The following is a 16849-nucleotide window of genomic DNA, read 5'->3' as shown; positions in this document are numbered from 1 at the left end:
CGGGTTCGATCCTGGCCATGGGTGCTGTCTGTACGAAGTTTGTACGTTCTCCCCGTGACCTGTCTGGGTTTTTCTCCGACACTTTCGGTTTCCTCCCATGCTCCAAAGACGTACAGGTTTGCAGGTTAATCGGCTTGGTGTAAATGTAAAATTGTCCCTAGTGTGTGTAGGGTAGTGTTAAGGGCCGGTCCCACCAGCACGTGACTGCATGCGGCAAGCGTGACCTAACGTGGTCGCTTGAGCCGTACGGCCTCGCAGGGCCGGTCCCACTTCGATCGCCGGAGCCTTATATGGAGTTGTGCGGAGCTGGTCCCGACATCGCGCGGGGCTCCGAAAAACTGACCGTGTTCGAAAATTCCGCGCGGCAACGGCCAGCCGGCCCGCAGCAGCCTCGACACCGTACGCAGCGCCTCAACGGGCACACGCAGCATCTCGGCGCCGTACGTCACGCGCAAACTTCCCGCGGATTTCACTCGAAATTCACGTCACTCACTCGACCTCCGCGCGGCCCCCGCTTCCGGTTTGGTCGCGCTCGCCGCATGCAGTCGCATGCTCGTGGGACCGGCCCTTTAGTGTGCGGGGATCGATGGTCGGCGTGGACTCGGTGTGCCGAAGGGCCTGTTCCCGCGCTGAAACTCTAAACTCAACTAAAAACCTTCGAGGATTAAGATGCCCTTTCTCTGTTTCAGAAGACAGAAAGCTCTTTGTGGGAATGCTGGGCAAACAACAGACTGAGGATGATGTGCGGCAACTCTTCGAATCGTTCGGTTCGATTGAAGAGTGTACCATTCTTAGAGGTCCCGATGGAACAAGCAAAGGTTGGTAAAGCTAAGTAAAGTATCCTTTATGGTCATTCAGACATTTCCGTCTGAACGAAATTGTGAATCTTACAGTCATAACATAGAATAAAATAACAAAACGCACACTTAACGCAGTTTAACATCCAGAACTGTGAGTCTGCCCGGCACCTCCTCACTGTGATGGAAGGTTATCACTGTTGGTGATCTCTTCTTCAATCCTTGCTCTCCTCCTGCATTAGATATCACACGGGGTGGGAGATTGCAACCTTCACGTGGTCCGCCCCTGTTTCGACGAATGCAATCAACCTGGCGTGCACAATTAAATAAGATCAAATAGAACAAGTTGTCCTGCAACTTTAGGCTGTGCACGCCATACGCAAGAAGAAGGAGATATCTCACCTAGAACATGGAAAAGTACAGCACTGGAACAGGCCCTTCAGCCCACAATGTCCGTACCGAACGTGATGCTAAGACAAAGGGAGGCACGGTGGTAGAGTTGCTGCCTCTCAGTGCCAGAGACCCGGCTTTGATCCTGACTGTCTTTGCGGAGTTTGTACGTTCTCCCCATGACCACGTGGGTTTTCTCCAGTTTTTCCTCCCACACTACAAAGATGTACAGATTTATACATTAATTGGCTCTGGTAAAATTGTAAAATTGGCCCCAGTGTGTATAGGATAGTGTTAGTGTACGAGGTAACCACTGGCTGGCAGAGAATCGGTGGGCCGAAGGGCCTGTTTCTACGTTAATTGGCTAAAGTCTAAAATGGGATTTGAGAAGAGCCTATCAGAGTATTCTGGCTTGATATAACATGTTTGGTTCAGTTCAAGTTAGTTCAGTTTAGTTCAGTTTAGTTTAGTTTAGTTTAGTTTAGTTTAGTTCAGTTTAGTTTAGTTTGGTTTAGTTTAGTTCAGTTCAGTTTAATTTAATTTAGTTTAGTTTAGTTTAGTTTAGTTTTTAGTTTAGTTTAGTTTAGTTTAGTTTAGTTTAGTTTAGTTTAGTTCAGTTTAGTTTAGTTTAGTTTAGTTTAGTTCAGTTTAGTTCAGTTTAGTTTAGTTTAGTTTAGTTTAGTTTAATTTAGTTTTAGTTTTGTTTGGTAAAGTTTAGTTTAGTTTAGTTTTGTTTAGTTAGTTTAGTTTAGTTTAGGTTAGTTTAGTTAGTTTAGTTTAGTTAGTTTAGTTTAGTTTAGTTTAGTTTAGTTTAGTTTAGTTTAGTTTAGTTAGTTTAGTTTAGTTTAATTTAATTTAGTTTAGTTTAGTTCAGTTCAGTTTAGTTTATTGTCACGTGTACTGAGGTACAGCGTAAAGCGTTGTACACCAGAGAGACAGCTTTGTGCAAGGGGGTGAATGTTTAATTCACAGAGAGGAGCGTGGTGAGCAGGTTGGATGGGAAATAACGGAGCTTGTGTGCTAGCATGCATAGACGGGCCGAATGACCAGATTTTATGACATGTTCCTGTTGTTGGGCATCAGCTGCATGGGTGGTAATCATGCATCGAGATAATACCGTCTGCAACCGTCTCGTTCTTTCCCTTCTCGCAGGCTGTGCATTTGTAAAATATTCATCGCACGCAGAGGCCCAAACAGCCATCAACAGCCTGCACGGAAGTCAAACCATGCCAGTAAGTCAGACATTAAAACAAACTCATGAATAATTTCTGCGTTGTGCTCTCTGTAAAGATGATATACGCTCATCCCGTGTTGATCAAAGCGAATGCTTCCACCACCTCCGATAGGCGACCCATTAAAATGGCGGGAAGTTCTTGCTGAGTCGGCTAGGTTCAGGCCTTTGGCAAATTCAGTGGGGTTTCTGCCTTCTGTTAACAACCCTTAGCTGGGCTTGAGATCCCAGGTCCACATGCAGAGCGGAAAAGTCCGCTCCTCGCCTTCTGCAAGAACACGGGGAGCAGGATGGCCATTTCCTCGTAAGATTTGGCCATTGTAGCGGCACCTAGTGGCTGGGCTGGGTATTCAGAACCCTCGTCAGCGGGGGATGGGTATTCAGAACCCTCGTCAGCGGGGGATGGGTATTCAGAACCCTCGTCAGCGGGGGATGGGTATTCAGAACCCTCGTCAGCGGGGGATGGGTATTCAGAACCCTCGTCAGCGGGGGATGGGTATTCAGAACCCTCGTCGTTGGCCGGGACTGCCACGTGACTGGGGGTTTGATCGCGGGCTTTTCAAAGTAATTAGTAGTTAGCGCTCCTCGCATCGACGGGAGCTGTAATCGTTAGCGCTAGGCTCGGTACGCGGTGTTGCGAGCATTTGTTTGATGTTAATAAAGAATATTTCACTCAACCTGCCTGGTCTCACTACATCATCTCCATTTTTCCGACAATCCACCAAAGTCCTCGGCTTCCGCTGTGACTCTCTCTCCCATCTATCGCCTCCGTCATCAAGAAGGACATACAGTAAGTGATAGGAGCAGAATTTGGCCATTCGGCCCACCAAGTCTACTCCGCCATTCAATCATGGCTGATCTATCTCTCCCTCCTAACCCCATCCTCCTGCCTTCTCCCCATAACCCCTGACACCCGTACTAATCCAGAATCCATCCTTAAAAATATCCACTGAGAACACAAAGCATCGAGGTATCATTGGTATCAACTATGACAGCACGTTGGGGCAGCGGTAGAGTTGCTGCCTAAAGGGGATGTCCCACTGTGGCAACCTAATCCGCGAGTTCAGAAGAGTTTGCCCTCGACTCATACTCGACACGAGGTCCTAGGAGGTCTTTGTAACTCTCCTTCATGCTCGAGAGTAGTCCCCGCGTACTCGAGGCCTCAGCAAAATGCCCGCAAGTAAAAAAAGGTCGCCATGGAAAAAATCGATACTTTTTTTACTCGTAGGTTTAGTCGAAGTAGGGTCGTCGGCATCTTAGTCGTAGGTAGTCGAGGTTAGTCGAAGGTAGTCGTAGATAGTCTTCAACATAGTCGAAGGAGATCGAAGGAGTCCATCTTCACTCTCCACTATTCGGTGTCCAATTTTCCCGAAGTTAGTTGTAGCTGGTCTTCAACATAGTTGAAGGAGGTCTTCAACATGACACTTTTTCAAACTTTCCTAAACTCTTCTAAACTCGCCAATTAGGTTGCCGCAGTGGGACAGCCCTTGCAGCACCGGAGAACCGGGTTCGATCCCGACTACGCGTGCTGTCTGTACGGAGTTTGTACGTTCTCCCCGTAACTGCATGCATTTTCTCCGAGATCTTTGGTTAACTCCACACCCCTTCTTACATAGGTATGTAGGTTGGTGTATGTATAAATTGGCCCTAGTGTGTGTAGGCTGGTGTTAATGTGTGCGGGGATCGCTGGTCGATGAGGGCTCGGTGGGCCGAATGGCCTGTTTCCCCGCTGTATCTCTGACCAAAAATCTCTAATAGGCGAAATATATCTTGTCATCTCAGCTTCTCGATTCACAGGTTAGAGTTCGACCGGCCAAGCCAATGACAACTCCAGGCCAAAAAAGGGAAGAAACTGCAGATGCTGGCTTAAACCAAACATAGACACAAAAAGCTGGAGTAACTCAGTCTGTCAGACAACATCTCTGGAGGAAATAAATAGTTGATGCTTCAGATCGAAACATTTTCGGGTCTGAAGACCAGAAACATAGAAACATAGAAATTAGGTGCAGGAGTAGAGGCCATTCGGCCCTTCGAGCCTGCACCGCCATTCAATATGATCATGGCTGATCATCCAACTCAGTATCCCATCCCTGCCTTCTCTCCATACCCCCTGATACCCTTAGCCACAAGGGCCACATCTAACTCCCTCTTAAATATAGCCAATGAACTGACCTCAACTACCCTCTGCGGCAGAGCGTTCCAGAGATTCACCACACTCTGTGTGAAAAAAGTTCTTCTCATATCGGTTTTAAAGGATTTCCCCCTTATCCTTAAGCTGTGACCCCTTGTCCTGGACTTCCCCAACATCGGGAACAAGCATCTATCTTCCAACCCCTTGCATTTTGTAAGTTTCTATAAGATCCCCTCTCAATCTCCTAAATTCTAGAGAGTATAAACCAAGTCTATCCAGTCTTTCTTCATAAGACAGTCCTGACATCCCAGGAATCAGTCTGGTGAACCTTCTCTGCACTCCCTCTATGGCAATAACATCACCCATTCCTTCTCTCCAGAGATGCTGCCTGTCCCGCTGAGTTACTCAAGCTTTTTGTGTCTGAGAAAATTCAACCAATGTCTAACTATATTTGTGTAAAACATCGCAGCGTTGCCTGGTATTCTTAAGACTTGGATAAGAATTAAAATCTACTGAAGCTACCGAGTCAAAGACGATTATTACTTTACTTCTTCAGAATGACCCAGTAAGTTGTACACTGAGTGAACTCTCAGACAGAATTAGATCTGAATTCAGGCAGCTCAGAATAATGCCATTCTCCAGCTACACTTATTGTCACATGCACCAATTGGTAGAATGGGATTTGAGTCACCGTACAGCCATATGAATAAAAAGAACACAGTACACGCGACAGGGTTTAACATAAACATCCACCCATGGCGGAATCAAGGTTCCCACTGCGATGTTTAAGAAGGAACTGCAGATGCTGGAAAATCGAAGGTAGACAAAAATGCTGGAGAAACTCAGCGGGTGCAGCAGCATCTATGGAGCGACGGAAATAGGTAACGTTTCGGGCCGAAACCCGGAAGGGTTTCGGCCCGAAACGTTGCCTATTTCCATCAGGATTTCGTCCCGAAACGTTGCCTATTTCCTTCAGGGTTTGAAGTGGGGAATCTCCCGAAACGTTCTCTGCCACAGAGGGTAGTTGAGGCCAGTTCACGTTGGCTATTTCCTAAGAGGGAATTAGATGTTCCCAGGGTTGGCAAAAAGGGGATCCAGGGGTTTGGAGAAAAGGCAGGTACGGGATACTGAGTTGGATGATCAGCCATGATCATATTGAATGGCGGTGCACGGCTCGAAGGGGGCCGAATGGCCTATTTCCCTGCCCGAAACGTTGCCTATTTCCATCAGGGTTTCGTCCCGAAACGTTGCCTATTTCCTTCAGGGTTTCGGCCCAAAACGTCGCCTATTTCCTTCCGGGTTTCGGCCCGAAACGTTGCCTATTTCCTTCAGGGTTTCAGCCCGAAACGTTGCCTATTTCCATCAGGGTTTCGGCCCGAAACGTTGCCTATTTCCATCGCTCCATAGATGCTGCTGCACCCGCTGAGTTTCTCCAGCTTTTTTGTGTACCTTCCTCACTGTGGTGGAAGGCTATAAAGTACTCTCATCTTCCTCCTTGTTTAGTTTAGAGATACAGCGCGGAAACAGGCCCTTCGGCCCATTGAGTGTGCACCGACCAGTGATCCGCTGTGGAGGGAACTAAGGAATTGATTTTTATTGATATGCCATCTTTGCTGGCTGCAGGATGCAACAATTGGTTTGTTTGCTATGTCGTTCTTCAAGGGAGATGCTAAATGCATTCCGTTGTCTCTGTACTGTACACTGACAATGACAATTAAAATTGAATCTGAATCTGAATCTGAACAACTCACACAGTTTCACTTTGGACAGTAGCTGGAGTCAAAAATGTGGGGGGGTTTTTCCCAGGGAAGCAATTTTTTCAAACTATTATTGTTGGCGTCGTTTCACTTGGAAAATGAACATCTAACGAAGCATTAAAAAAAAAAAAAAACAGGTTGCCAGTGAAATTGTTGGTGAGCCGGTGAGGCTGGATGAGTGGAAGAGAGGTTTGCATTTATGTGGCACCTTTCTTAGTGGACCCGGCGTGGGGAGAGGTGCCATGAGGGAGGGAGGGGGGAAGAACGAAGGGGGAACTGGCATGGGGTGGGTGGTGGATTTGTAACTTTGTATATGCCCTTTATGTGGTGTCTATTTGCATACCTTGGCAAGGTCCACAAACAAATTAAAGTATTCAACTCAATTCAATTCAATTCGTAAAACCAGGCATCCCAAGCCAATGATATACGCAATAGACAATAGGTGCAGGAGTAGGCCATTCGGCCCTTCGAGCCAGCACCGCCATTCAATGTGATCATCCCCAATCAGTACCCCGTTCCTGCCTTCTCCCCATATCCCCTGACTCCACTATCTTTAAGAGCCCTATCTAGCTCTCTCTTGAAAGCATCCAGAGAACTTGCCTCCACCGCCCTCTGAGGCAGAGAATTCCACTCTCTGTGAGAAAAAGTGTTTCCTCATCTCTGTTCTAAATGGCTTACTCCTTATTCTTAAACTGTGTGGCCCCTGGTTCTGGACTCCCCCAACATCGGGAACATGTTTCCTGCGTCTAGCGTGTCCAAACCCTTAACAATCTTATACGTTTCAATGAGATGCCCTCTCATCCTTCTAAATTCCAGAGTGTACAAGCCCAGCTGCTCCATTCTCTCAGCATATAACAGTCCCGCCATCCCGGGAATTAACCTTGTAAACCTACGCTGCACTCCCTCAATAGTAAGAATGTCCTTCCTCAAATTAGTGGACCAAAACTGCACACAATACTCCAGGTGTACTTTTGGAACGAATGGTTAGTCTAGTGATGTAGGACCTACATTTTGTGATATAGCATTTATTTCGAGACGGGCTTGTAGACAAAAACTGCGATGTAATTAATGCTGAGGATCTGTAGGCCACTGGTCAGGCCACATTTGGAATATTGTGAGCAATTTTGGGCACCATATCTGAAGAAGGATGTGCTTGCCCTGGAGAAGGAGGAGGTTTACATGAATGATCCCAGGAATGAGTGGGTTAACATATGATGAGCGTTTGTCAGCACTGGGCCTGTACTCGCTGGAGTTTAGGACCTCATTGAAACTTACAGAATAGTGAAAGGCTCGGATAGAGTGGATGTGGAGATGATGTTTCCACTAGTGGGAGAATCTAGGACTAGAGGTCACAGCCTCAGAATTAAAGGCTGTTCCTTTAGGAAGGAGATTAGGAGATATTTATTTTAGTCAGAGGGTGGTGAATCTGTGGAATTCTTTGCCACTGAAGGCTGTGGAGGCCAAGTCAGTGGATATTTTTAAGGCAGAGATTGATAAATTCTTGATTAGTACGGAGCAAATTTGATGGGCCGAATGGCCTAGTTCGAGTCCTATCACGTACAGTATGACCTTATGACTGCCCGCCCAAGAGCTTGGTCTTGCGCTGAATATTCCTCTTCCTTCCTCCAGGGAGCATCGTCGAGTCTGGTGGTGAAATTTGCCGACACCGATAAGGAACGCACTCTTCGGCGAATGCACCAGATGGCAGGGCAACTGGGCATCTTCAACCCAATGGCGATCCAGTTTGGCGCGTACGGAGCTTACACGCAGGCGGTATGTAACCGGGCCCAGCGCCACCCGCAATCCCACTCACTACACTCCATCGCTTGGCCCTAAGGAGGCAGCTTGGAGACAGGCCCTTCGGCCCACCCAGTCCAGTCCAGCCCGCCCATCGATCGCCCATTATCTAACGTTCCGATCACTCAAACATCTGAGGGGTAACACACTATTCACACAGAGGGTGGCGGTTGTATGGAACGAGTGGCCAGAGGAGGTATGCTTAAGAAAGAACTGCAGATGCTGGAAAAGGCGAAGGAATAGGAACGTTTTGAGTCGAGGCACGTCGAAAAATATTTGCCGACAGTGGCGACAATTTTCGATGTCGTAGGTTGGCTCTAGGTGTCGTAGGTGAATTCCGTTAATACCGAAAGAGTCGCCTAAGTGGGACACGCCCATCATTGCAGCTTTTTGTGCCTATCGCCGCCATGCTACCTCCCCGTCCAGCGAGTCTCAGCCTTCATTCTCTCTTCCAGCTGATGCAGCAGCAGGCGGCATTAATGGCAGCAGCACAGGGCACCTACCTGAACCCAATGGCCGCTATAGCTGCAGCGCAGATGCAGCAGATGGCAGCGTTCAACGTGAACGGGCTGGTGGCAACGCCAATGACGCCTTCCTCAGGTACGTCTCCCACCCTTCACCAACCTTGAATGAATGAATAAGTTTATCGGGCAAGTATTCACATACAAGGAATTTGCTTTGGTGCTCCGCCCGCAAGTAACAACGCGACATGCAATAACAATTAAGATTGAAACATAAAACATTAAACATTAACAATAAAACATTACAGTTTCTTGTATTGTATTGTATTGTATTTTAATGACCACACAGCCAGTACAGGTTCCAACATTTCATCAACATTAAACATATAGCATAGATATACATACAAACAGACGCATCACATAATACATAAGGGCCATGCTTATTCTTATTCCTCACCGTACAGAGTTTAAAATGTTAATTGCAGTGGGAATGAAACTGTTTTTGAAGCGGTTTGTTTTGGAGGCAATTGTCCTGTAGCGCCTCCCAGAGCATAGTGTGCAGGGTGAGTAGGATCAGAGATGATCTTGCGGGCTCTGTGTAGTGTCCGTTTGTGATAAAGTGATTCAAGGGATGGTAGGGGTAAGCCAATAATTTTAGATGCTTTGTTGATGATGCGCTGTAATTTCTTCCGGGAGAGTGAGTCGAGGCTGCCGAACCAGACTGTGATGGATGAAGTGAGGATGCTTTCGATGATGGCTGTATAGAAGCGGAGCATGAGATGAGACCTTGCTCTGAACTTCCTGAGCTGTCGGAGATGGGAAAGTCTTTGCTGGGCTTTTCCATAGATGTGGTCTGCGTTTGTCCTCTATTTGAGGTTGTTGCTGATGTGGGTTCCAAGGAGTTTGAATGTGTCAGTGATGGAGATGGATTCACCTTCAATGAGCACAGGAGTTTTGGGGGATGGCTGGCGTCTTGGGTCGATGATGAGTTCTTTTGTTTTTGATGAGGAGTAAGTTTAAACGTGAATGAAATGGAATACCAGTGCAAAAGGAGGCTTCAGACCTCTGGTTGTTGAGTAGAGCAACTACTCGTGGATAAAAGCTGTTTTTATGTCTGGCTGTGGCAGCTTTGACAGTCCGGAGTTGCCTTCCAGAGGGAAGTGATTCAAAGAGTTTGTGGCCCGGGTGAGAGGGGTCTGAGATGATCTTGCCCACTCGCTTCCTGGCCCTTGCAGTGTACAGTTCGCTAACGGAGGGCAGGTTGGAGCCAACAACGTTGCCCTTTCTCCTGCAGTGCAACAGTGTTGAAAGCTCCCTGCAGCAATGTTGACGATGGCTTGCCCTGGACCTGATCTTGGGTCTGGCCATGGATTTGTGCTGCCCCTATGTACAGGTTGCCACAGTGGGACCTCACCATCTTTACGAAGGGGGTGGAGATCATCGGAGTTGGTTCACAGAATTGCCTGTTACAAACTTTGGTTTAGTTTAGAGATACATCGAGGAAACAGGCCCACCGAGTCCACACTGCCCGGCGATCACCCCTTACACTAGTTCCATCCAACAATTTACAAAAACCAATTAACCTACAAACCTGGAGTGTGGGAGGAAACCGGAGCACCTGGAGAAAACCCATGAGGTCTTCCGTGTTTCCATCTTGTATCTCTAAAACTGAAACAGGGCTTGTGCTTACTGAAGTCTACTTTCTTCAATGATCTGTTGTCTGTTTCCTACCACAGGTACCAGCACTCCCCCTGGCATCAGTGCCACAGCTGTACCCAGTCTAGCCACGCCAATTACAGTCAATGGGTTCAGTGCTATGCCACCACAGACCAATGGACAACCAACATCAGATACCATCTACGCCAATGGCATCCATCCATATCCAGGTATACACCAAGAAAAAATATCCAATTAACTCTCTTAATTAATCCAAATTTTTTATTTTTTTGTTAAACAGGGACAGTGCATATTAATGAAATATGCAAGAAATATTAACTCCCCAGTCCGACTGCCCCCAACTAAATTTTATCTATGTGTGCCTCATTGTCAGCTTCCCCTCCGCTAACACCGATCTATTCCACATGTTCCTTCTCTTTTGATGTCTCCTTTTCACACCCTGCACTTCCTTATCTCTGTGCCTCCCTCTCCCCTGACTCTCAGTCTGAAGAAGCCTCTCGACCCGAAACGTCACCCGCTCCTTCTCTCCAGAGATGCTGCCCCGTCCCGCTGAGTAAAGGGCCTGCCCCACTGTACGAGCTAATTCAAGAGTTCTCCCGAGTTTCCCCTGATTCGAATTCGGAGATTTACGGTAATGGCCGCTCGTCGGTACTCGGGGCTCCCGTGGACATTTACCAACTTGTTGAAAAATCTTCACGAGTCTTCCCGCGTTTCCCGAGTACCTGCCGTTAGCGTTACGAGCCGCTAAGAGACGTCCCCGAGCTCCGACGTACCCACAGCGTACATTCTCCGCGCTTACCACGAGTTTGATTTTTTTTTTAAACCCGGGAGAGCTCTTGAATTACCTCGTGCAATGGGACAGGACCATAACTCCAACATTTTGTGTTGATCCACTTAATGAAACTGGGTGGGTGTTGGAGTGGGTGGGGGAAAGTAGACTCTACTCCACTGTTTAAAAGGACAGAATGGTAACCCTATGCTTCTCATTGTTGGCTACATCTAGTTTCCTCCTTTATAAGTGCATTGCTACCAATTTCTAAAGGACAAAACAGGATGACAAGAGGCATCGAGACTCCGTGCAAGTTATTTTGGCTCCTGAAAAAGAACAAAAAGTTTTTTCCAATATCTTTTGGGTAAATTCTAAGGTTGACTTGCATTGGAGAGCAGGTGAGCGAGAGACAGGACTGCTCAATATACAGGAGATATCCACCAGTTGGTGTGTCGGAAGGAACTGCAGATCCTGGTTTACACCGAAGATAGACACAAAATGCTGGAGTAACTCAGAGGGACAGGCAGCATCTTTGGAGGAGATAGAGTAGAGGATAGGGCCAGTGTACGCCTGGAACAGGGATTGTTCGACAAACCCTACAAAGAGGCAGGAATAGCTGGGGCCCATATGGGTGCCCATGGCTACATCTTGGATTTGGAGGAAGTGGGAGGAGAAGGGTCTCGACCCAAAGTGTGAGTTTCTCCAGCATTTTGTGTCTATCCATCGGCTAGTATTTCTGGTTCAGCGACCAGATTCTTCAAGCACCAGAGCTCAGGACATCATGCAAGAGGATGTACATGTCCCTGCGAGAACTGTTGACTTTCCTACCTGTTTGAATGATTGTGGAGGCTCTCATCGGGCATGTATCACTAGCCCAACCAGCCAACAATCCATGGCAGACCACATGCAGTATTGTGTTTTGCATGCGATCCAAGCAGATCAGACATACATACCATCCATAGATCCAATTCAAGTCAAATATAGTTCTCAGCATTATCGCTTTCAGTTTAGTTTAGTTTATTGTCATGTGTACCGAGGTACAGTGAAAAGCCTTTGTTGCGTGCTAGCCACTCAACGGAAAGACAATACACGATTACAATCGAGCCGTTTACAGTATTCGGATACATGATACATAGGATACTGAGTTGGATGCATTTCGTGGTCTCTGTACTGTACACTGACAATGACAATTAAATTGAATCTGAGTCTGAATCTGAATCTGGATGATCATCCATGATCATATTGAATGGCGGTGCAGGCTCGAAGGGCCGAATGGCCTACTCCTCCACCTATTTTCTATGTTTCTATGTTAAGGGAATAACGTTGATCAGTACAAAAGACAATGCTAAGAATTTTCCTGATTAGTGCGGGTGTCAGGGGTTATGGGGAGAAGGCAGGAGAATGGGGTTAGGAGGGAGAGATAGATCAGCCGTGATTGAATGATAGAGTCGACTCGATGGGCCGAATGGCCTAATTCTGCTCCTAGAACTTAAGAGCTTGTGAATTTTATTCTGCATTCTGAATCTTCCCCTTTGGTCTATCTATTGCCCTTGAGTTTGTGCCAGTGAAGTGTGTGGCCACCTTACAGTCATATGAATTAAAAAAGAGCATAGAACACGATAATCTTAAACATAGACATCCCCAGACAGCGGAATCAAAGTTTCCCACTGTGAGGGATGGCACTAAAGTTCAGTTAGCCTTCTCTGTTGCTGAAAAAATCTCCAAGTGGGACAGCCCCTTTAGCCCACTCACAACCAATGCGTTTGCAACAGCTTTGCAATCCTTCATTAACTATTTTTGCGCGTTATTTCAAGCCTGCACGTAATTTCTTTGCCACTGTGAAGTTACCGATCTGTGCTTGGCTCAGTTTAATAAGATGTGTTCACTTTTATAATCCAACTAATATGACTTTGAACCCTTCTATAATTATTTTTAATTGAACGCTATGCCGTGGCAATAGCACGCAATTGTACCTCATTAAGGCAGGGCCCATCAGTCAAATGGATTTATAAAATGGCGTAACGAGGTGGAATCTATTCACGCACAAGTAATTGCGAGTTTATGTTGGTATAACCGGATCTGGTTTTTGGTAATAAACAGATCGCTTTCAGCAAATTATGGTCAGTCATTACCAATGAGCATTTGTAGGAAGGAACGGCAGAGTCAGGGGACAGGGAAACGAGAGATATCGACAGTGGTTGGGAGAGATAGAGGAAAACAGGACATTTTTAGCTGTTGGCCACCTGTGGGCTTGAAGCTAGACACACAAAAAAGAACTCAGCGGGACAGGCAGCATCTCTGGAGAGAAGGAATGGGTGACGTTTCGGGTACCGAAACGTCACCCATTCCTTCTCTCCAGAGATGCTGCCTGTCCCGCTGAGTTAAGGGCCAGTCCCACTTAGGAGACCTAAACAGCAACCTCTGGTGACCTCAAAAAAAAAATCAATGTCCAGGTGACCTGCAACCTCCTACCACCTCCCACACACATGTTGAAAACCTTCCTCAACTATGAAGACAAACCGGCTTCGACTAGACCTGCCACTAAAAAAATGTTTGATGTTTAAAAGGGCAACCGATTTGTAGTCGAGGCCGGTTTTAATCACGATGAAAAAATAGCAGCAACCTAGATGAAGCCTCAACCACACGGGAACCACTTTCCACCATTAGGGAGAGTGACCAAAACCTCCGGTGACCTCATGGAAATTTTGGGTGGCGGGCAAGGGTCACCAGATGTTGCTGTTTAGGTCTCCTAAGTGGGACGGGGGCTTTTTATTACTCCAGCTTTTTGTGCCTATCTTCGGTTTAAAGCAGCATCTGCAATTCCGTCCGACTCTTGCGAACTTGATATGGGACAATGGGAAGTGGCCACAATGTACGCGGAACTAATGCCCCCTGTCCCACTTTGGAAACCTGAACGGAAACCTCTGGAGACTTTGCGCCCCCACCCAAGATTTCCGTGCGGTGGTTGCCGGAGGTTGCAGGTGGTTGCCAGAGGTTGTAGGTGGTTGCCAGGTGGTTGCCGGAGGTTGCAGGTGGTTGCCGGAGGTTGCAGGTGGTTGCCGGAGGTTGCAGGTGGTTGCCGGAGGTTGCAGGTGGTTGCCGGAGGTTGCAGGTGGTTGCCGGAGGTTGCAGGTGGTTGCCGGAGGTTGCAGGTAGTGGAAGCAGGTAGGGAGACTGACAAGAACCTCCGGGAACCGCACGGAAACCTTGGGTGGGGCACAGAGTCTCCAGAGGTTTCCGTTCAGGTTTCCTAAGTGGGACAGAGACATTATGCAGCACCTTATAACGCTACCAAGAGGCAGTGAATTCCTTGTTAAAAACCCGCTCATCATTTGTACCTACTGACACTGCCACTTTCTTCTAAAAAATAAATGACAAGGAAACACTTTTTCTCCCAGAGAGTTGTGAGTCTGTGGAATTCTCTGCCTCAGAGGGCGGTGGAGGCAGGTTCTCTGGATGCTTCCAAGAGAGCGCTAGATAGTGCTCTTAAAAATAGCGAAATCAGGGGATATGGGGCGAAGGCAGGAACGGGGTACTGATTGGGGATGATCAACCATGATCACATTGAATGGCAGTGCTGGCTCGATGGGCCAAATGGCCTACTCCTGCACCTATTATCTATTGTCTATAGTCTATTGGCATCTGCTCCAGTAGTTATGAAGTACATTTACAGAGTTCCTTTAAGTTGCAGGCATATCAATTCAGCGAATCTGACCAATGCTTTTGTCATCAAAGGAGATATAATTGAAATCCTTCTTGGCATTTCTCCACAGTCCTGCCTTGATAACAGTAATTTCCCTGTCAATATCTGGCCACGCTTTTGTTTTTCACGACCTTTATGGAACAGCCTTTGAGTAACTCAAAATCATTTTTCTTTACTTGTTTGAAGAGATTTTTTTTCTCTCTCAGAGGGCAGAAATTTATTTTGCGTCGGGAGTCTATTTTAATCAAGCGATCCATCCATTTGTCAGCACATCAATAAATCTATCCCAGTTCTGTCCTGTAATGCATCCAATTATCAAAGTAATCTATTTATCTACCTTGACAATCCATCCTTTTATCCAGCCTGACAACTGGTCTAATGATTTGTCCATTGACTGTGTAGGTAATTCTACATAGCATCTTTCAATCAAACCTTTGTATATACCTATTTTTTCCTTCCAAGCTAATCTATCTATCTGAACTGAACATCTGTCCACACTCTGCAATATTATCTAGCGTTTCCGCTTTTCAATCTACTCATCACCCACCTAGCTATTTTATTTAACCAGTTATTTCTTAAAGTTGTCTACAAATCAATCATCTATCTATCCCCTGTCCAAAGATGTCCCTATCCTTTCCGAATTAAAGCATACAAACATCCTATCCCTTAATTCTGTCATCTATGTATTTAATCCACTTGTTCATTTCTTATTTAGACAGCTAATGTACCGGTGTTTATTTGTGAAAGATGGTGCAAAATAAAACGCTATCTGATCTTCCACTTTAATTCTCCTTCCCATTCCCACACTGATCTTTTTGTCCTAGGTCTCCTCCATTGTCAGAGTGAGGCTAATCGCAAATTGGAGGAACAGCATCTCATATTTCGCTTGGGCAGCTTACAACCCAGTGGTATGAACATTGATTTCTCTAACTTCAAGTAACCCCTGCATTCCCTCTCTCTCCATCCCTCCCCACCCAATTCGCACCAGCTTCTTGTTCTCACCCAGCATAAAAACGAACAATGGCCTGTTTCCTAAATCATCGTTACTATTCTGCCTATCTTTCATTCATTTGTGTTCTATCACCATCGATATCTCTCATTTCACTTTCCCCTGAAGGGTCTCGACCCGAAACGTCACCCATTCATTCTCTCCAGAGATGCTGCATGATGCTGAGTTAGACCAGCATTTTGTATCTGTCTTCGGTTTAAACCAGCATCTGGAGTCCATCCCTCCTCGCAAGCAGTCAAGGTGTGCCTAACTAAGGCATCTGGGCATTAAGCATGTGTGTGAAATGGAAAAATAGGTCAGTAGGAAATATTTACAGGGCAGTCATTAAATAACCCTGGATATCTTGCAATAAGATCACAAGTCATGGGAGCAGAATTAGGCCATTCGGCCCATTGAGCCTGCTCCACCATTCCATTAGTTCCTAAGTCATAGAAGCAGAATTAAGCTATTCAGCTGGTGAAAAGTCTACTCTGCCTTTCAATAATGGCTGATCTATCTCTCCCTCTCAACCCCATTCTCCTGCCTTCTCCCCATAACCCTTGACACCCGTACTAATCAAGAGTCTATCAATCTCTGCCTTAAATATATCCATTGACTTGGCCTCCACTGCCATCTGTCCACAGATTCACCACCCTCTGACTAAAGAAATTCCTCCTCATCTCCTTCCTAAAGGAACATCCTTTAATTCTGAGGCTGTGACCTCTAGTCCTAGACTCTCCCACTAGTGGAAACACCCTCTTTACATCCACTCTATCCAAGTCTTTAATCACGGCTGATCTATCTCTCCCTCCTAACCCCATTCTCCTGCCTTCTCCCCTAATTTGACACCCGTACTAACCAAGAACCTATAAATCTCCACTTTAAAAGTACCCAATAATGCAATGCCAGAGTCTCAGGTTCAACCCTGTCTATGTGGAGTGTGCACGTTCCCCAGATGTCCAGGCAGCTTTGAGTGTTCTGATTTCCACCCCACCTCCTTAAGACGTGCTAGTTTGGTAGCAGCGGTAGAGTTACTGTCTCACAGTGCCAGAAAACTGGGTTCGATCCCGACAACGGGTGGCATGTCTGTACGGAATTGACATGGAATTTCCCACCTAACCTGCGTGGGTTTACTCCGAGATCTTCGG

The 16849-nt window shown here is 46.5% G+C and overlaps 1 protein-coding gene across 1 annotated transcript in view; it reads left to right on the top strand.

Annotated features, from left to right (window-relative positions):
- celf6 (CUGBP Elav-like family member 6) overlaps positions 1-16849 on the top strand; it is a 325625-nt gene that overhangs the window by 289248 nt on the left and 19528 nt on the right. Inside the window, 5 exon segments of the mRNA XM_055662935.1 lie at positions 690-818; positions 2340-2419; positions 7936-8079; positions 8559-8703; positions 10301-10450. Of these exon segments, the coding sequence (XP_055518910.1) occupies positions 690-818; positions 2340-2419; positions 7936-8079; positions 8559-8703; positions 10301-10450 (648 nt within the window).

This window comes from Leucoraja erinacea, chromosome 36 (assembly GCF_028641065.1).
Source record: "Leucoraja erinacea ecotype New England chromosome 36, Leri_hhj_1, whole genome shotgun sequence".
Classification (NCBI taxonomy): Eukaryota; Metazoa; Chordata; class Chondrichthyes; order Rajiformes; family Rajidae; genus Leucoraja; species Leucoraja erinaceus.
Note: the sequence above shows the minus strand (reverse complement) of the source record. Positions and strands in the feature narration are given on the sequence as shown.